We start from the raw sequence: 17,807 nt of genomic DNA, 5'->3' as shown, positions 1-17,807 counted from the left end.
AATGGGGGCTATGGCCTGCTGCCACTTGCCCCCTTCTGTCCAGAGCGAGCCGCGCTCGAATCCTGCCCCCCTCCCCACCCCAGCTGGGCAAGCAGCAGCGGGGCATAGCCTCCACTCCTAGTGTTGCTGTGCCCGCTTCTCGCATCCTGCACACCCCCTCCAGCCCCCTCCCTGAGTCCTGTGCCCCCCACCCCAGCTGGGCAGCTTTTCCCAGCCCCAGGCCCAATCCCTCCCTCACGCCTCTTCCCTGCCCCCTCTGCCCACCACAACAGACTTACCGGCTGAAGGCAGCTGTGTCCAGCATAGTGAGGACTGCTGCCTGTTTAGTCTATGGCCAAATCTCTGAAGTGGCACCGAATCTTTGGATCTGATTCAGCCGAATCGAATCAGGACAGTGATTTGAATCTCTGAATCAAATCACTGTCCCTCTGAATCAGCGGAATCCAAATCCGAAGCAAGTACTTGCCGCTTCACACAGGCCTATTATCAACCAAGCTAGCTACAAGGCTTTTTACCACTATGCCTCCTTTTCCCTGCATCAAGTCCTTGTATCTACTGCTTTTGGTATTATATTTTCTCCTTGTCCACTTCTCAGCTGAGTCTTTTAAAACTCAGAGACTTTAGGCAAACACATTGCTGAAACAGAAGAAAGAACCGTGACATTAAAGTAAATTGTTAGGCATGTAAGCATCAGCCTAAATTAAAGGCATAATATCAAGGAGTTCAAAGTTAAAATGTGACTTATAATTGCTTGTAGTATCCACTTCTTTGTATACCAATAAAATTAAACAATACTGTTGTGACCTTTCTTGGATGAATTTCAAAGCACTATTCCTATTGCAGCACCTAGACACTGGTGTGGTAAAGGAACTCATGTATTGCAGGGGACCATGATAAGGACCTAGCTACTGCGATATAATAGGAACACTGGAGGACTACTATTGCTGGGGGAGGGACATAAAGAGGAAAGAAGGAAGAAACCAGATATAGGTGTCAAGGCTCTGAGGTGCCTAGGACCTCAGTGCCTTGTAATTCACCTCTGACCCACAGAGGTGATATGATCATGGCCTACATTCTGATTGCTCTGTGTAAAAACTGGACTAATGGGACAACTAGGCATTCAGCTTCGTATACAAAGAAATATTCCTAAGGAGTGTAAAGCTAGCATGGCTGCCTGATTTCTGCCCTCTGCTCCGCTGCCCAGGAAGCATGTCAGGGAAAGAAGGATGTGTGGCCATAATGTACTATGTAATCCTAGGCCAGTGAAAGGCTCTCAGGGACTATTTTGGCTTGGGCAAGTTAGAGCAGCCTAATGACTGCTAAACTGTGTGTCAGCAGCCAAAACAGCCTCTAACAGTTCCCAAACCATCTCTGCTCCTCTCAGGTATGCAAAACAAGAGCCCCACCAATATCTGAGGATTAACCCCATCTGTCTGTATGTGTCCACAGTGAAGGTCTGGAGTGCTCTGGTGCACGCTTGAGTGGCTATATTAACACCCCTGGATCTGGTATCTTTCCAGTGCCAACCACCTTGAAGAAGGAGATAGGCCCCAACAATGAAGATTTCTTGACAGTTCTTTCTAGGGAATTGCTCTGCAAGTTAAATGTACCTGGCTGAAATTTTGTGACAATTTGTGACTGCCTAAATAACAACACCTGAATGATACCTGGAGTTAAGAAAATTTCCTCTTGTAAAAATTATATGGGATGAAAAACATATATATTTTTATTATGTTTATGTATAAACATCTCTCTTCTTGCACCTTCCAGATTTTCTGACAAAATCCACACATGATGATTTAAGCATCCTGATGTGCAGTGGCGCTACATGAGATGCTGACTGAGCAGCTGTTACTCCACAGTAGCATTGCCAAATGGCTTTTTGGTGATGCTGACTGCACAGGAGCTCATTACTACTGTGCAGTAGTGTCATGCCATGCAATGCTTCATGCCATGCAATGCTACTGTGCAGTAGTAACAAGCTACTGTGTATTCAGCATCTCATGTAGATGTGGACAGTTATTCCAAATAAAAGTGAGTGGGTAAAAATAGGACTTAAAATGAAAGTCTGGTTTCATTCTGAATTATATGATTTTGCTTAATGCCTTCAAGGGTATGAAACACATAGTACCTTGTGCTTTTTATTCAATTTTTTTGTGCGATTGTCTTTTTTTCTCTCATCTTCATATACCAACACAAAGTCAATTCTTCGCTGGCCATCATTGAAGAATAAAGAGTCAGGTTTACGATCAAACTCCACCTGAAAGACAGGTAGAACATTTTTATGATGAAGCATTTTACCAGTCAATTTCCATACCTGTAGAATACATATAGATGTTGAAGAGTAGAAATACTCAATACCTGTTACACACTTATAACATGTCATTAAAGTAGCAACAAACTAAAGATCCAAATATGTATGCTGGAAAGTCTGGCAGGTCTCTGCATGACATGAGGATAACAGAACTTCCACTTAATTTTGTCTTTCAAAAATCGTAAATTAGCTTTTGGAGATCTAGCAATAGGAGGGATATTAGGTTGCAATACCATTACCAAATAAGGCATCTGCCAAGTAATTTATGTACCATCATGGCTATGCTGCTATGGAGTCTTGATATAAAATATTCTGGCTCCTACAGGGATTTTTAGAGTAAGTGCCTTCCCATCTGTCCCATTACCTGCCAGAAATCTGGACAGCTCAATAACTTAAAAAACTTGTAACAACTTCACATACATGAACATCCAAAAGCACCAGTGCCTCAGAATGAAGAACATGACCACAGTGCAAACTCCCATTCACAAAATGTAACACATCCCGTGTGGATACACTTCTCATTTTTATTAGCAAAATCTCAGCCAGAAAAGAACACTGTTATATACCACACATCCATCATGCTATAATGTATACCATAATCAAATGGATTAATACATCTATAAACTATCACCCAGTCCCTGGAGGAAAGCAGGATGGATTATCATTTTCACTTATAACATCTTAATGTATTATTTTGTACGTGTGACATATTAGGGGCATTGATAATGGGACTGATGGGGGAATTTGAGTGCCAGAGTTATGATTTCACAGTCTGTGGGAGTACTGAATGGGCATGGCCACATATTGTAATGCTCATCACCACATTTTTCTCATTAAAAATTAGAGTTTAATATCATCAGAATTCTTGCACTATCTGAAGGAGAGATGACACAAGTATGCCACAGGCTAAACTGGAAAGTATTCGTGATTTTGGGCCAGATCCTCAGTTGGTGTTTGTGGATGTAGCTCCATTGAAGGCATTTAACATTAAATACAGCTGAGGAATCCCACACATCATTATATCAAAGAAGATATGCTTCCAGAAAACAGCAGAATTGTCATATACAAGAACCTTCCCACATCTTTCCTTGACTGATACCCATTATACAGTTGCATGAGTTAAGATTTTATTCTTCCTCCTTGTGCAAAATGAATAACCAGCCAAAAGCAAGGGATTATACCTGTATAGTCAATACAGAACATCAGGACCAGGGTCCCCAGGGCAGACAGCGAGTCTAGGGATTTGGACTTCCTTGGACAGACTTCTGGGCTCCTGGGACAGACAGACTTCTGGGACTTCCTAGGACTTTCTGGGACTTCCTGGGACAGAGAGCTGCTGGGCGGGGCCACTGCTGCTGTTGTTGCAATTGCCTCGGAGGGACCGGCTTGGCTTCCCCGGTGTCCCGCTCACTCCAGGCAGCAGATAGGGAAGGGGAAGAGATGGGGATGGGAGGGACCTGCACTCGCACACTACTGGGCAAAGCCCTGCGCTGGAGCCAGCCGCCTTCCCCATTCCCTGCTGCACAAGTCTCGAGACTCCATGGGGAAGCAGGGGGCAGGGCTCTTTCCATTCCCAGTGGAGTCCCAGGACCTGTGCAGCAGGGGGTGGAGAAGGCAGCTAGCACCAACGCAGAGCTTCCTCCAGTGCCACCACACAGAGCCCCTGCAATAGCGGCAGGCCAGGCAGGCTGTGCTCCTTGCCCCCACATGCAGCGCTGGCCAGAGTAACGTGCCACCGGGCGCCAGCACCTGAATGGGGCACAAGCACTCCGAGCACCCCCACCTGCTGCTGCTGCTGGTAGCAGGGCCTGTGGGTTTTTGGGGTTTTTTTCTAGTTCCAAGATGGTAACCCTCCCCTCCCAAAAGGAGTATTTTGCAGGGGGGAGGGGGCAAGGGTGGCAAAGGTCAGGGGTTAGGGGGTGGGACTTCTGGTCCTAATACGGCAACCAGGGGCTGAGGCAACTGTCAAAGGACAGGGCTACCTATGCAGCCCTCAGAAGCTCACCAAAACTCGTTAAGTGGCCCTCCAGCCAAAATAATTGCCCACCCTGGTTTAGCTCCTGCTCTGTTCCTCTCTCTTCTGGTATCTGGGTTATAAAGACTCTATGTTCTTAGGCTGATTGAGTTTGACTCCTGATTATGGCTTATCTGCTGGTTCCTAAGTCTGGCTTGTCTCTTGGCTACAGACCCTTGACCCTGACTGTGGAGTCATACTGCCCATGCCTTTGAGTAGTCTGACCGTGGAGTCAGACTTCCAAGTTATCACACTGAAATTGCCATTCTTGCTAATGGTGGATGGAGCTGACAAGCATGCCAATTTCAGTGAACAGCTTTGGGATTCAAAAGAAATATGTTTTATTTGGAAACACCCTGTGCTAGTATTTGCAAACCATTTTTCAGACTTCTTGGTTTTTAAGATTTTTTAAAAGCATTTTTTTAAATGCAAATGTTCCCATAAACCAGAAAAATGACATTTCAGTCAACTTTACTCCAAAGCTTTTCCCTGTAGGAAAAAAAAAACCCCAACACCAAATCTTAGATGCATTGTTTCCTTTTATTCCAACCATTACATTGTCACAAAGTGCTTCCACTTTGATGGGAGCCATCAAGGTTTAATACTCTCTTTGGTCTGGGATATTTATGCTGTAGGTCTGCTAGAAAATGGTTGACTCCATAAATGCAGAGGCATTCAATGATTCAGCAATTGTGTAATTGATTGAATTCACAATCAGAATTCATTAATTGTATTGGACTGATCCCAAAATCCCAACATCCTGGGCCAAAAAGCTTTGAAAAAATTAATAGTTTAAACTTCCAGTTAGACAGCTTCTCCTAGACTACTGCAATGAGACTGACAATCTCTGTCAATCAGACGAATCAGCAGTTGTGAATCCTAGAATTATAAGAGTTGGAGCTGGTTGCCTCTGCAGGCTTTCTTTCTCTCAGTAGGAGTTTTACATACAAAATGTGAAGCTGCCAATGCCCTTTCTACTCTAGTTTTAAGTGTTTCGTGTGATTGGGGTTAGGTATAAAGTGACTAGAATCTAGTCTGGAGTCAAAGTATCAGCCTACTACCAAACAGATTTATTTTTTGCTTTACATGAATGTCTTTTTTCCACCAAAACAAAGTCTGATAATACTTTTAGAACTCCTCTCACTTTTCTTGGAATCAGTATAAACCTGGGAGTGATATTCAATTCAGGATTTGTATTTTTATCACACTGATTCTACCATGACAATTAAACTGTCATTTCCATTTAAAAAACCCCATGCAATATCCTTTCAGGAAAATGATGAAATTATTAAAATCAAGCCAACAAACAGATGCTCTAAATATTATAATTATACTAAAAACAATTTATACAATTCTTGTAATGAAAAGGCATAGAAACTGAATGCTAAATAGGTTAATCTCTAGATCATAAATTGCAGTAGACCCTCATGTTATCCAAGACTATAATTACAGAGGAAGATGTTGCAATCCCTTTGTGTAGATTGCCTAACACTTTCCAGTATAAATATTTTGCATTTTGGATGCTCTAGCTGCATTTCCATTGTTAGCAGAAGGTCTTTGGCATTCAGCCGGAAGAAAATCCTCGGGGTAAATAGAGAAGTGCCTTTTCTTCATCCCATGAAATTCCATTCATGTTCTGCTAACAAGACCCATTGAAAAATCTCCATTTTACTTTTTCCTGCCTTTGATAATCAGGAAAATATTACCTGTATGCCAAAGCAATGGGAGCTGCCCAAGAGCTGCTGTAGCAGGGGAGTCAAGGAAAGAGAAGAAACCAGATATGGCTTTTTCCATACTCTGGAGTACATTAACCTAGTAGTGTGTGTTTTTCTTCCGGTTAGCAGTCTTTTCTACGTGCTGGCTAATGGGGTTGTCTATAACTTAAGGTAAAAAAGAGACTGAAAAATAGTTCAAACCTCATAACAAATAATGGGGGGAAGTGTTCTGTAATATATTTTCTTTTTTTCTTTTTTAAAACAAAACTAGGGTATGAAAATCCTTGAAGCCTGTGCTAAAGGAAGTGCTTTAGGTTGTGAAAGTCAAGCAACTGAAAGTTAGAAAGACTTACGGATGCCCAGGCAACCTTGATTTGGCCACCAAAGAATTCTATTTGCATTTGTGCATCTAAGTGGCAGTTTTCTAGACATCAACGTGGCTGTTTTCAGCATCTTCTTTATGCTTTGGGCACACAGACCACATGTATATGTACCCAAAAATGTGCATGAGTTCCAGAAAAAATGATGGGAGGGGAGGGACTATCTGTGTTTAGCCCCAGTAGTTGTGTGGTTCAGAAGTGTGCCTGGGAAGCCAAAGACCTGAGGTTTAAGCCCATCTCACAGGGAGCTTAAGTCTGCATCTTTCAGCCCTCCTAGCACAGTACTTTAAATACTATGCCACAAGATAAGCATTAACCAGAGCCCTCTCAAGTGCTCCTTCTCAGTCCAAACCACTAAGATTAGTTATTAGATAAAATGGACAGAGAGCAGTGCAGCTTCTGCCCCACCTTTTTTCCAGACCAGCATCCATCTCAACCACATACACTTTGGTGAGCCCTAGTTCTCCTGACCCCATATGTCTCCCTCTTTTAACTACCAGGGACCAAGCTTGAAAAGGAGTGTAGGAGAAGCACTTGGTCCTGACCTATGTCAGAGACCTACAGGTTCAAATCTTCTGTGGGCAATAAAAGCCTAGAACCCAGATCTCTAGCTCACTGGGTGACTTCCCAATTCACTCAGCTATTGGAGTTAAAATGTAAAAGGGTGTAACAGAGCCTGTTATTTTAAGGAAGAAACTACAGCTGACAGAGCCCAGGTAGCCGAATGCAGACTAGCTACATGGGGGAAGGCTGCAAGGGAACACAGGGGCCTGGGCAGGCAGCTGACCATTAGACTAGGGGGTGCACTTACACCCTGGTCCGGAGAGCTCTGCCTACAGCAAGTTGACTGCTAGGGAACTGGCAGTACGGCAGAGCCTAGTTTGGGCACAGGGAGGCTGCTAGAGCAACAGTCATAACATGTCATGGAAATTAACCTTCACGCCTTAATGTGAAACCCCTGCCTATCACTGGACTGGAACAGGCAAGGCTTAGGCCCAGTAAAAGCCTGTGGCCAAACTGAGGCTTGCAAGCCGCATGGGGCTCGCCGGCACGGTACTCGTTGCTCTCCAGAAATTGGACAAAACCCCACCCACTTCTCTCAGGACTGCCAGCTCAGGTGCCGGGCGGCAGCTGCTGCTGGGGCACAGCCCCCACCCCCAGTCCCCCACTCTCCAGCTCTTGAACTTCAGCGGAGGATCAAATGTGGCTCCCAGGGTGAGTAACTCTGGCCACCCCTTGCTGAGCTAGGCTAGGCAGTCTGGCCCAACAAGCTGCAGAGTGAAGAGTTCCTGTCTGTAGACTGCAGGAAGGGGCTCTGCTGACTCCTGAAGTACCTTAAGGATGCAAGTAAGGCACTGAAATCTTGCTATCAGGGGGACATAAATCAGGGCAAGGGAAAGTCTTGCTACTCTAACAGTAGTAAGCTCCTGTTTATGTTTGGAGCTAATGCGGATTGAGTTTGTCTTACAGCCACTGGGCTTGAGAATCCTCTATTATAGCCAGGTGTCTTACTCCTTCATTGCAGTTTAATATGGTGATTTGGGTTAGGGACTATTAGGGGTGGTACGGAAGTCCCAATAGTGCCAGAGGGCATGACAGTGTCTTGAGCCTGCCAAGGGCTGAGGGGGTGCAGGACATGGAGTAGCTCTGAACCCAAAGGTAGGCTACAGCCTAGAGAGATGGTAGCCTAGCACAACTGAAGCCAAGCAGGGCCCCGGGGGGCCCAAACAGAGCCAAAGCAGGATCAGTGCCCAGAGCAGGAATGAGATCTTGTGGCCTGTTATAAACTGGTTAGGGGGATCAGCAGGCGCTGGGGGAGTCCCTGTTCCTCCGAGCGCCGCAAGGAGTGACCAGGAACAACGGTCACAAGCTGGCGGAGGGAAGGTTTAAGTTGGACATCAGGAGGCGCTACTTCACGGTCAGGGCGGCTAGGGTCTGGAACCAGCTACCAAGTGAGGTGGTGCAGGCTCCCACCCTGGGGGTTTTTAAGAGGAGGTTGGATGACCACCTTACTGGGGTCGTTTGACCCCAGTGCTCTTCCTGCCATGGCAGGGGGTCGGACTAGATGATCTGCTCAGGTCCCTTCCAACCCTAGAAACTATGAAACTATGAGATAGGGCCAGGGGGCCCAGATAGAGAGAGCCAAAGCAGGCTTATTGCCCAAGACAGAGTGGAGACAGGGCCAGGAGGCCCAGGACCAAATATAAAGACAAGAGCTGGAGCCCAGAAGCCAGATCCAGCACAGTGGGCTCAGGCTAGAAGACCAAGCTAGAGAAAAGGGGCAGAGGCTGAGGTCCTGACAAGAGAGTGATGGTAGAGTAACACCTGTGAGGTATAAGCATGGCTGTAGGGGAGGTTGAAGCCCATGAACAGCTCTTAAGGCTACAGGTGTCTGGGGGAGTGGGGCATGGACAGGCTGATGGTCCATTTAATGTGAAGGCAGGGTTAAAACCATTTGAGTCTGGGAGGGACTTGCTGGCTTTCAGAGAAATGTCAGCTTGCTCTAGGACCTATTAGGCAGCCTCCCTTCCAATCAATTAAATACATCGAGGCCTGGCAGGAAAGTGAGAAGGGAGGATACCCTAGAGCTGGAGTAGGGAAGGGTTATGTAGTCACCAGGGGGCATCATGGCCTGAACTTACTAACGTCAGTTGTCATCATCCTCCTCCCCTAACCCATTAAGTAGTGGGTTTCTAGCCATTTACATCTTTGTGCCTTAGATGCCAGTCCACATCCAAAACAGGTGTGCATACATGTCTGGTTAGTCTGCAGTCTACTGTTCAGTCTGTGTGTACAAACTTAGATATCCACACTGCCAGGCCAACAGAATTTGCCACCTATATTTAAGTGATGTTTTGGGCATTTATGTAACCCTTAAGATGCACAAAAGCAAACAGAATTCCATCCTTGGTGTATGCATTAGGATACATATCTTACTTGCAGGAATCAAGGTTTCAGAGGAAATTTAAACCTTGCCTCTCTAACTCATAAATGCTTGACTTGCATCCTAAATAACTTTATTTTAATAATGAATGTAGCACATTTATAGGTAACAGGATAGATCTGGTATGCAAGAGTATCCCAACTAGGACGCACAATACTACTGTAAGTATGAAGAGGCTGTTTATATACCAATAACATGGATACATAAAATTGTGCATAGCTGAAAGATGAAACATCATGAATCAAGGTTTGCAAAGGCTCATAGTTAGCAAGCCAGTTTCTTAAATGTAAGCTCACTGGGGAGGTCTTTAACGACTATTTTTAATTACCGTACAAATGCCCCAGAAATAGACATTTTATAAATCAATAAAGTAACATAATTAACCCATTGGGCATGGATATATATCATTATATTGTAAGATCAATGTTATGAAAAAATGTAAGAGTAAATATTGTAAAATTAAAACATAAAAAATATCTAGAAACATTTAAGTTAAGGTTCCAACAGTCACATTAACTCAAATGCACTGTAGATTCCATATACTTTACTGGATAGTTTTGTGACAAACAGCAGTAAATTAAACAATGCTTTTAGTTGGAATAAAACCAAACAGGAGTAGTAAACAACATATATGCAATGCAACTAAGTTAACAATTTTGCAAGAACCTTATTTTTTATTATTTAAACTATGCAGACTTTTATGCCCAGGGTTTTTAAAGAAATAGGTTTATGCTTCAAATGCTATTACTGAATATAGAAAACAAAAAATTAAATGCTAAAATCAGGTTGTAATTTCAGTGAGGAATTTTGTTGAAAAAAATGACTGAAATTTAGTGCCAAAAGTCTAGAGAGAATTTCATATCTGATAGTGTTTTGTTTGAGAAGAAATAAACCAGGATCCTATTTTTGTGTTTTCCAATTTTCAGAGTTTCAGCTTAATCAACTAGCACATTTTTAGTATTGACAAACACAATCACTTTTAACAGTTTGTTGTTATAACACTCTAATGCTTATCCAGTTAAATACAGATTAGCATAATTAAACAGTACAAAAAGTGGATCATTCTATCTAGGACATATTATGTAGTGGTTTTTGAAATCTTAAAGTACAGTACAACCATTCACAATAATATCTATGTGATATTGGTAACTATTAGCCACATTCTCAGAGTGAATGAGAGACATGAAGGGCTAGATTGTGTGAATATTTTTTTCAAAACACTTTAAGAGCATAAGTTCCATTTTTCCCTTGACGACATTTGGATATAACATCATCATCATTGTCATTACATAATTATATATCTTTGTCATCATGTACACCCATAACAGACTGGATCATGTCATACAACTGACTAGACATCATGAAGATCAGAACAGCACTAATCATTTATATTGCCATCTCACTAGACAATTGCCATGCTGTCAGAGAGAAGCTAAGGAAGTGTAGTGGCAGGCCACAGAAGGCAAAACAATCTGGTACTTTGGGAAGGTGAGTGTAGAGCCAGTATTTCTGTCTATGAATAGAGTTAAGCCAGCATTGACTATGAAGGTGTTAAGAACGTGGGAACTGTAGCTGTTTATGGCCTGTCATGCGTAACTGGAACATGCCATAATATCGGTCATAACAATAATAACAGCAACAGCAAAGAAAAGATAAGAATGAAGAAAAAGTGAACAAAATCGTAAGGCTAGAATTATATTTATTTATTTACTATACCATGGACAAGCATAGCGTTTAAAAAAATATGACTAAGGTACAGGTTCCCATGCAGAAATGACTTGTCTAACTGTCATTTTAAGGGCAGAAAACAAAAGTTCACACTATATTTGAAACCACGGAGGAAAAATTTTACTGCACTTAATTGTTCTTTGAGAAATTATCCAATATAGGAACAGGATGCCTTCCTTTGACTCCAAATTCATATACACTAAGACATGAGTGCCAAACACATGGCTCTCAGGCCAGATGTGGCACATGAAACCGTTTCATTCCTCTTGTTGGCAGTCTGATGGGATGCCAGAAGTTGGGGGAGGGGCATAGCCTGAAGCAGAATACAGGGTCCCTGGACCCTGAAATACATGGCAATTGGTGGCAGCTCCCTGAGCCTATTTTGTCACCTGAACAAAACCCTGTGCTCCTGCATGTCCCCAGACTTGTGCTGCTGCTCAGACCTAGACTTATGCTGCCACCCAACTGAGTGAGGTTCTGCGCTGCTGCCTAGCACTGGATCCATGCTACTGCCAAATGCAGCTTTGTACTTCTGCTGGAACACAGCCCTACCACAACTGTTGCTGGTCCTTGCCATCTGGATCCAGCCTGGCGCCCAGGGCAAATCTGACAAGCCTGCACTAGGACATTTCCTCAGCTGATTTCACTTAGCTCTGTTGAAGGCAACAGAACTATGCTGATTTATATTTGCTGAGAGGCTGGCCAACTGTTTTGTAATATGTTTCTCTCTATGCCATGGAAAAACAAGCTCCTTTGTACTAAGGTAGGCTGCCTCTTCACTGATAGACAAGTACCAAGGTCATCATAACCACACACTGAGACTCATACAGTGCTGAGAGGGAAAAAAATGACAACATCCTGATAGATTTTCTATTGTTACAAAACAGAGTGCACATCTACATGTGATATTAATGCAATGCAATAAACTCCAGCACAGTTCAGGCCAGAGTTTACTGCTCCCAGGAGTAGCATTTACATATATGTCCAAGACTGCAGCATATTAAGCCAGGGTGGTGCAGCCCCAGCTGGCAGGAGTCCTGGGGGGTCAGCCTGCCAGCCCATAGCTGCTCCCCTCGCCCCCGCCTCAATGGGCTGTGGATGGGCTGGCTGGGGCACAAAGGTGCTACAGTGTGGGACTGCCTGCTGGTTACCCATGCACTGCAGCACCCGCATGCCCCAACCAGCTCCAGTCAATGTCTACATGTGTGTTGCAGTACAGTAAATATCTCCACTGTAGAATAGTACTTGTGCTGGGCAGTATTATCCAACAGCAGAGTTTAGTTTACTCCAGCCTAATAGCACCACTCACGTAAACCGTGACACTTTGCTGCAAAGCTAATTAGGCAACTCTACAGTAAGCATCTTGTATGGACGCACCCTGAATTTACCACATGCCTTACACAGGACTAAATTCTTCACCCTTGTTATCAGTCTGGAAACAAGTAACCACCCAGTTACTGAGAGAAGAGGTTCCCAATCTTTCTGGCTCTGCAGTCCCACTTCTGGTATGTATCTGACTCTTGCAACAGAATTTCTGAGTCTCTTAATCCCACTTGTAAGTGCTGCAACCCACGGAGGGTTTTGGCCCCTAGTTTAGGAACTGACATCCTTGGGCTAAACGACTCCACAAGGGCAGAGAGAGCTGTACTGTGTCTGAAAAGTACACAAAACTAAAACAAAATAATCTCTGGAGTGCTTGACTTAGGAACAAGAGGCATCTTTACACATGCTTCAGGTTGGGGCGGTGGGGGAGAGGGGCACTTTAATTAAAGTGGCGCTTGGGAGCTGCTCTAATTAAAGTGCCTGCAGCGTCTCATGTATTTAGTGTCCCATGCTTCAACATGGCAGTGGGGGTACTTTAACTAAAGCTCGCTCAATGAGGTTTATTTAAAAAGCTCCCACTGCCACCACCATTCTGAAGCATGGGAGCCTGCATACACATAACACTGAGGCTGCTAGAACATGCTCGATTAAGCAAGTCTGCTCCAGCACATGTTAATGCAGGAAGGAGAGTTGAAGCCACAAATGAAGTAAAATGATCAGAGAAGCAAGAAGGAAAGTAATAGGTTAGTCAGGTACAAGGTCAGGTTCCTGAGCTGGGTAGGCTATACAGTAGAAAACCTGTAGCCCAAAAGGGGAGGATATCACAGCAGGAAGAAGGGCTTGTGATAGTGTTGCAGGAGGGAGGACAGATTTTAGGAAGCATGTTGTAAACCTATGAGTTATATGGTCAAATTCACAGAAAGTAGCTGGAAGCAGAAGAAAGCTACTGAGACCCCAAGAGTGTTCTCCACTAAGTGACTTGACCTTGGTGGTATCTCTCATGGACCCTCAGATCCATTATTGGAAGAGATCCTGGGAAAGAGAAACAGGAAACTTGTATGGAGAGAGAGGACATTTCCAGACAGGCTTGCATCTCCAACAAAGAGAAGGCATAGGTCGCCCCTGAGACAGCACCTGCTGAGGTTGCATGGAAACATCTGGTGTTAACGGAACAAAACTAGAAAGGGAAAAGAGAGCTGATAAAGACCAGGAGGTTTTAAGAAGAATGCCAAAGAACTTGGAGTCCAGAAGGGCTGACAAAGAATTGTTTGAAAGGAGCTTAGAAAATTGCTTGTTTAATTCAGTTTCCATGTCATCCCTGGGAAAGGGGATCTTCTGTTAGAGGGACAAAAGCATAAACATTAGTCTACCAGCCTGTGCCAAACTGGCTGGAGAGGCAAACCTCCCGCTTGCATCTTCAGATGGACTCAAAATAGCATCCTCCTGCATGCTGGACCAGTACTGGGGAAACTGTTCTCTAGTGACAAGTGAGCAGAAAAATGGCTGAGTACCACAGCCTTCACAGAGAGATGCTTTCTGAAAATCCTTGAGTAGAGCATGCTATTGGAGTCCAAGTGCCAAGAATATGTGCACCCTGAGAAGCAGCTGTACTTTCAAGACATTAGCCACTTCTGCTTGTGGCTTTGCAAATTCCAACAACTTCAAGATACCTATTCCTGCATTCCTCAGAAACTCTTTCTGGAAATGTCCATGTTTGTTTCTCCACATGCAAAATGACAGACTATAATACTCAGAGGCATTGTGAACCTTTGTTGTTTGTCATGTTTTTGAGATCTGTTGAAAGATGCCAAAGGGCAATGCTTTTGTTACTAATAAAGTCTCATATTCCTTTACATTCATAGTGACTAATAAATATGGCAATTTTTCTGACTTCAAGCCCAACAAAGGCCTTGATATCTGAAAGCTGTAACATTTATTTATGTCCCACAGGAAATTAATGTGTGTGTCTTATGAAGCAGTAAATCTGTTATACAGTGTTCTTTTTGACTCATGTTTGCTAATAATTTTATTAGTGCTAGTAACATGGTTATGTTTTATTTCCATTTTTAGCCAATTATGATTATTAGCAAGTATGAATCAAAAGCAAAACTGTTTCATATATATTTTTTCAGTACCCCAACACCCATGGGGAGAAACATATCCATAGTTATTGAATGAAGGTTGAAACTGAACTAAAGTTTGCATACAAAGTAGAACAGAATAAAAACTAGGAAGTCATTAGTGTCACATTGGCTTTAGAAAACTGTTGGCAACTACTGTTGCATTAGGATGACTTACGTCTTGAGCTAACTTTAGATTAGACACCCACTTGATTTCCTGTTTATTTTGCATGCAGCCTCTGCAACTGATACAATCAACTTTGGTTACACTTTATCAAGGCAAGGACTATGTTTATCTGAAGTTGAAGCCTACAACCCACTGCAAGAATACTTTTCTGCCCACTTGGGAAAGCTCCAATTTCTGATTTTTTGGGGTGCATTCTCAAGATGCAAGCTATAATTTGAATTAATATACTAGTTACAGTTCTAGTTGCTTATATGATTCCTTCCAGGAAGGTGTCGAACTTATATTATGGCTCTATTACATTCAAAACAAAACAAACCATGCCAAAATAAACTGAGTTTGTGAAGTCAAAGACTCAGGATGTGGAAAGTTCTTTAATTAAGATTGCCCATGTGATTTTAATTTGTTTCCTTTGTGCACAAGCATCACGAGAGTCTTTAATTACCTGACCACATGCTATTTTTCCATATTTGGTGAATACGCAAATACATATTTTTTTATCATCTCTTCAGTCCCTACTACCAAGACTTTATTTACTGCACACCAGCCAAACTGTGCTCTAATATAAAACTCTCGGGCATTTATATACGTGCTCTGGGAGTGGTGGTGGTGTTGGGGGGTGGGGCTTTAATTTGAGCTCCAAGAGCAGCTGTAATTAAAGCGCCCAGAGCTTAACATGTATCAGCGTCCCTGTGCTGAAAAATGGCAGCAGGGGCACTTCAACTAAAGCTCATTTGATAAGCCTTAGTTAAAGTGTCCCTGCTGCCATTTTCAGCACAGGGACACTGATACACATGATGTTGGAGTCCTCTGGAGCACGGTAATAACCATGCTCCAGCAGACTCGATTAATCAAGTCTGCTCACATTGGAGTAGCCTTGCTGCATGTCTGTAGGCACCCCTTGATTTCACTTTTGTGTTCCTGTGGTGTTCTCTCCAGAGAACCTGAGTATTTCATACATATTCATGCAGTTATTTTCACAATACCTTGTAAAATAAAGTAGTATCATTACCATCATTTTATTGATGGGGAGATAAGGCAGACAGATTAAGGCCAGAATTGTCAAATATCCACCATGGATGTCAATCCTGAGATGACAGGCGCTTGCCCTTTTTTAAAAGTACTTGGCCAGTTTAAAACAAAACAAAATAGACATTATTTGCAGTTGTGAATGCTCAGCACTTGAGTTAGTCTGGTTTCTGGTATCTCATCTTAGGCAGTCAAAACTCAGAAAAACAGTAGCCACTTTGAACAGCCTGTATAAGTGAAGTAACTCAACTAACAACAGATAGCAACTCTGTGGCAGAGACAAGGATAAAATCTAGTTCTCCAGGACTTCAGTTTCTATAACTATCAGACACTCCCATCTTTTTGCAATTAGAATTCTGTCTCATTCACTACTAGGGCTGTGCAAAGCTTCAGTCGCTGATTTGATTTGGAGGAGATTCGGCCCGATTCGGTGGCCAAATTTCCAAATACAAATCTAATCAGGAGACCCATTAATCTCTCCAAATCAGAAGCCTCCAATTCGATTCAGAGAGATTTGATGATTCAGCCATAGACACAGCTTATATGTTTTTTCTATGTACCAGGTGTGGCTCTTGAATGCTGAGATGGTGGGGAGGATGGAGCGTCCTGTGGGAGTGCAGGGGTGTCCCCTGCATGTTCAGCAGTGGACCCAGAACACTCTTGGCAACTGGTGGCTCCTGGGTCTGGGGGTCCCCCCAAGGCTGATCACTGAGCCGGAGGACCCAGCCGTGGACTGCAAGTACTTCCGGTCCACTTCTGGGTCCACCGCCAATTGTGCAGGGGACTCCCCCTGCGGTCCTGTGGGACGTTCCATCCACCCCACCATCTCAGCATTCATGAGCCATGCCTGGTACCTCAAAGTATGTAGAAAAAACTTATAAAGCTGTATATATGGCCGAATCGCTGATTCTCCGAATCAGAATTGAATCTTCAGATTCAGATTTCACCAAATCAAATCAGGACAGTGATCTGAATTAACAAACCAAATCACTGTCCCTCAAATTGGGCTGAATCCAAATCAAATACTGCCTGCTTCGCACACCCCTATTCATTATACACCTACCGTCTTCCCCAGTACACAATCAGAGTCTCTTTCACTACAGAAAAAGTATTAATTTCCAGGGCAGTATCTAATGAATGAGGCAGGGATCCTGGAAAGACAGTATGTGATCTTGTATTTAAGACTGCCTCATAATATGGGCTGGCTGAATTCTTTTTGGTAAATACATAATACATATAAAACATGCAATTTTGATTAATCCCAAACTATTTGTAAACAAGAACTGAATCACTGAATGATTTCGTTTGGGAAAGAATTGGGGACTAGATTCAGATAATAGTGCTAGCGCCCACTTCTACTCCAGGAGCTGGTGGTGAGGGGCTTCATCCACCATATCCCATGAGTGTCTTTAAATGCACATCATCCACCTACCATGAGAGTGTTCTAACCACAGCTTATAGGATATCTTGTGAGAGCTACTTTCAGGACCCATATACATCACACACTTAATGCACCAGGCAGCAGCACCTGAACGCACTGTACTGCTGAATAAAAGCATTCATTATCCTACAGTGCCGTGTAAACATGTATGCTGTCCAGGAGGTAGCCCACATGGAGTAGCATAGTGTATTTCAGGTCATAGCTGCCTGGTATGTTAAGACTGTGGCATAGTTAGGACATCAATCTTTGTTGCTGAAATGGTTTCATTTTATTTGGAATACTTAAATAATCACTGAGCTAGGGAGAAGTGGGAGAACTTTGTAGCTAGGTGGTTAAGGCAGGCACCAGGAATGAGGGAGGACTGGGTTCCAGTTTCAGCATAAACTATTTCAGTATTTTATACGAAATGGAACAGGATTAGCATAAGAGACTGAGACCAGTCTCACCCTGAATACACTACAGCCGGCTAGCACCTCACCTTTCAGGAAAGAGATACGGAGAGTTCAGACTAGACATCAGGAGGTGCTACTTCACTGTCAGGGCAGCTAGGATCTGGAACCAACTTCCAAGTGAAGTGGTGCTGGCTCCTACCCTGGGGGTCTTTAAGAGGAGGCT

The 17,807-nt window shown here is 43.4% G+C and overlaps 1 protein-coding gene across 4 annotated transcripts in view; it reads right to left on the bottom strand.

The window, feature by feature from the left end:
• Window positions 1-17,807, bottom strand: part of ANO6 (anoctamin 6) — a 160,240-nt gene that overhangs the window by 71,301 nt on the left and 71,132 nt on the right. For all 4 annotated transcript variants that reach the window (XM_019514613.1, XM_019514616.1, XM_019514614.1 and 1 more), the window contains exon 3: window positions 2,132-2,260. In XM_019514613.1, coding sequence (XP_019370158.1) covers window positions 2,132-2,260 — 129 coding nt within the window. The remainder of the gene's footprint in view (window positions 1-2,131; window positions 2,261-17,807) is intronic.

The sequence above is a fragment of the Gavialis gangeticus genome, unplaced genomic scaffold (genome assembly GCF_001723915.1).
Source record: "Gavialis gangeticus isolate Ggan-Ray unplaced genomic scaffold, GavGan_comp1, whole genome shotgun sequence".
In the NCBI taxonomy this organism is placed as follows: domain Eukaryota; kingdom Metazoa; phylum Chordata; order Crocodylia; family Gavialidae; genus Gavialis; species Gavialis gangeticus.
The sequence above is the reverse complement of the archived record's forward strand: the minus strand, read 5'-3'. Positions and strand labels throughout refer to the sequence as shown.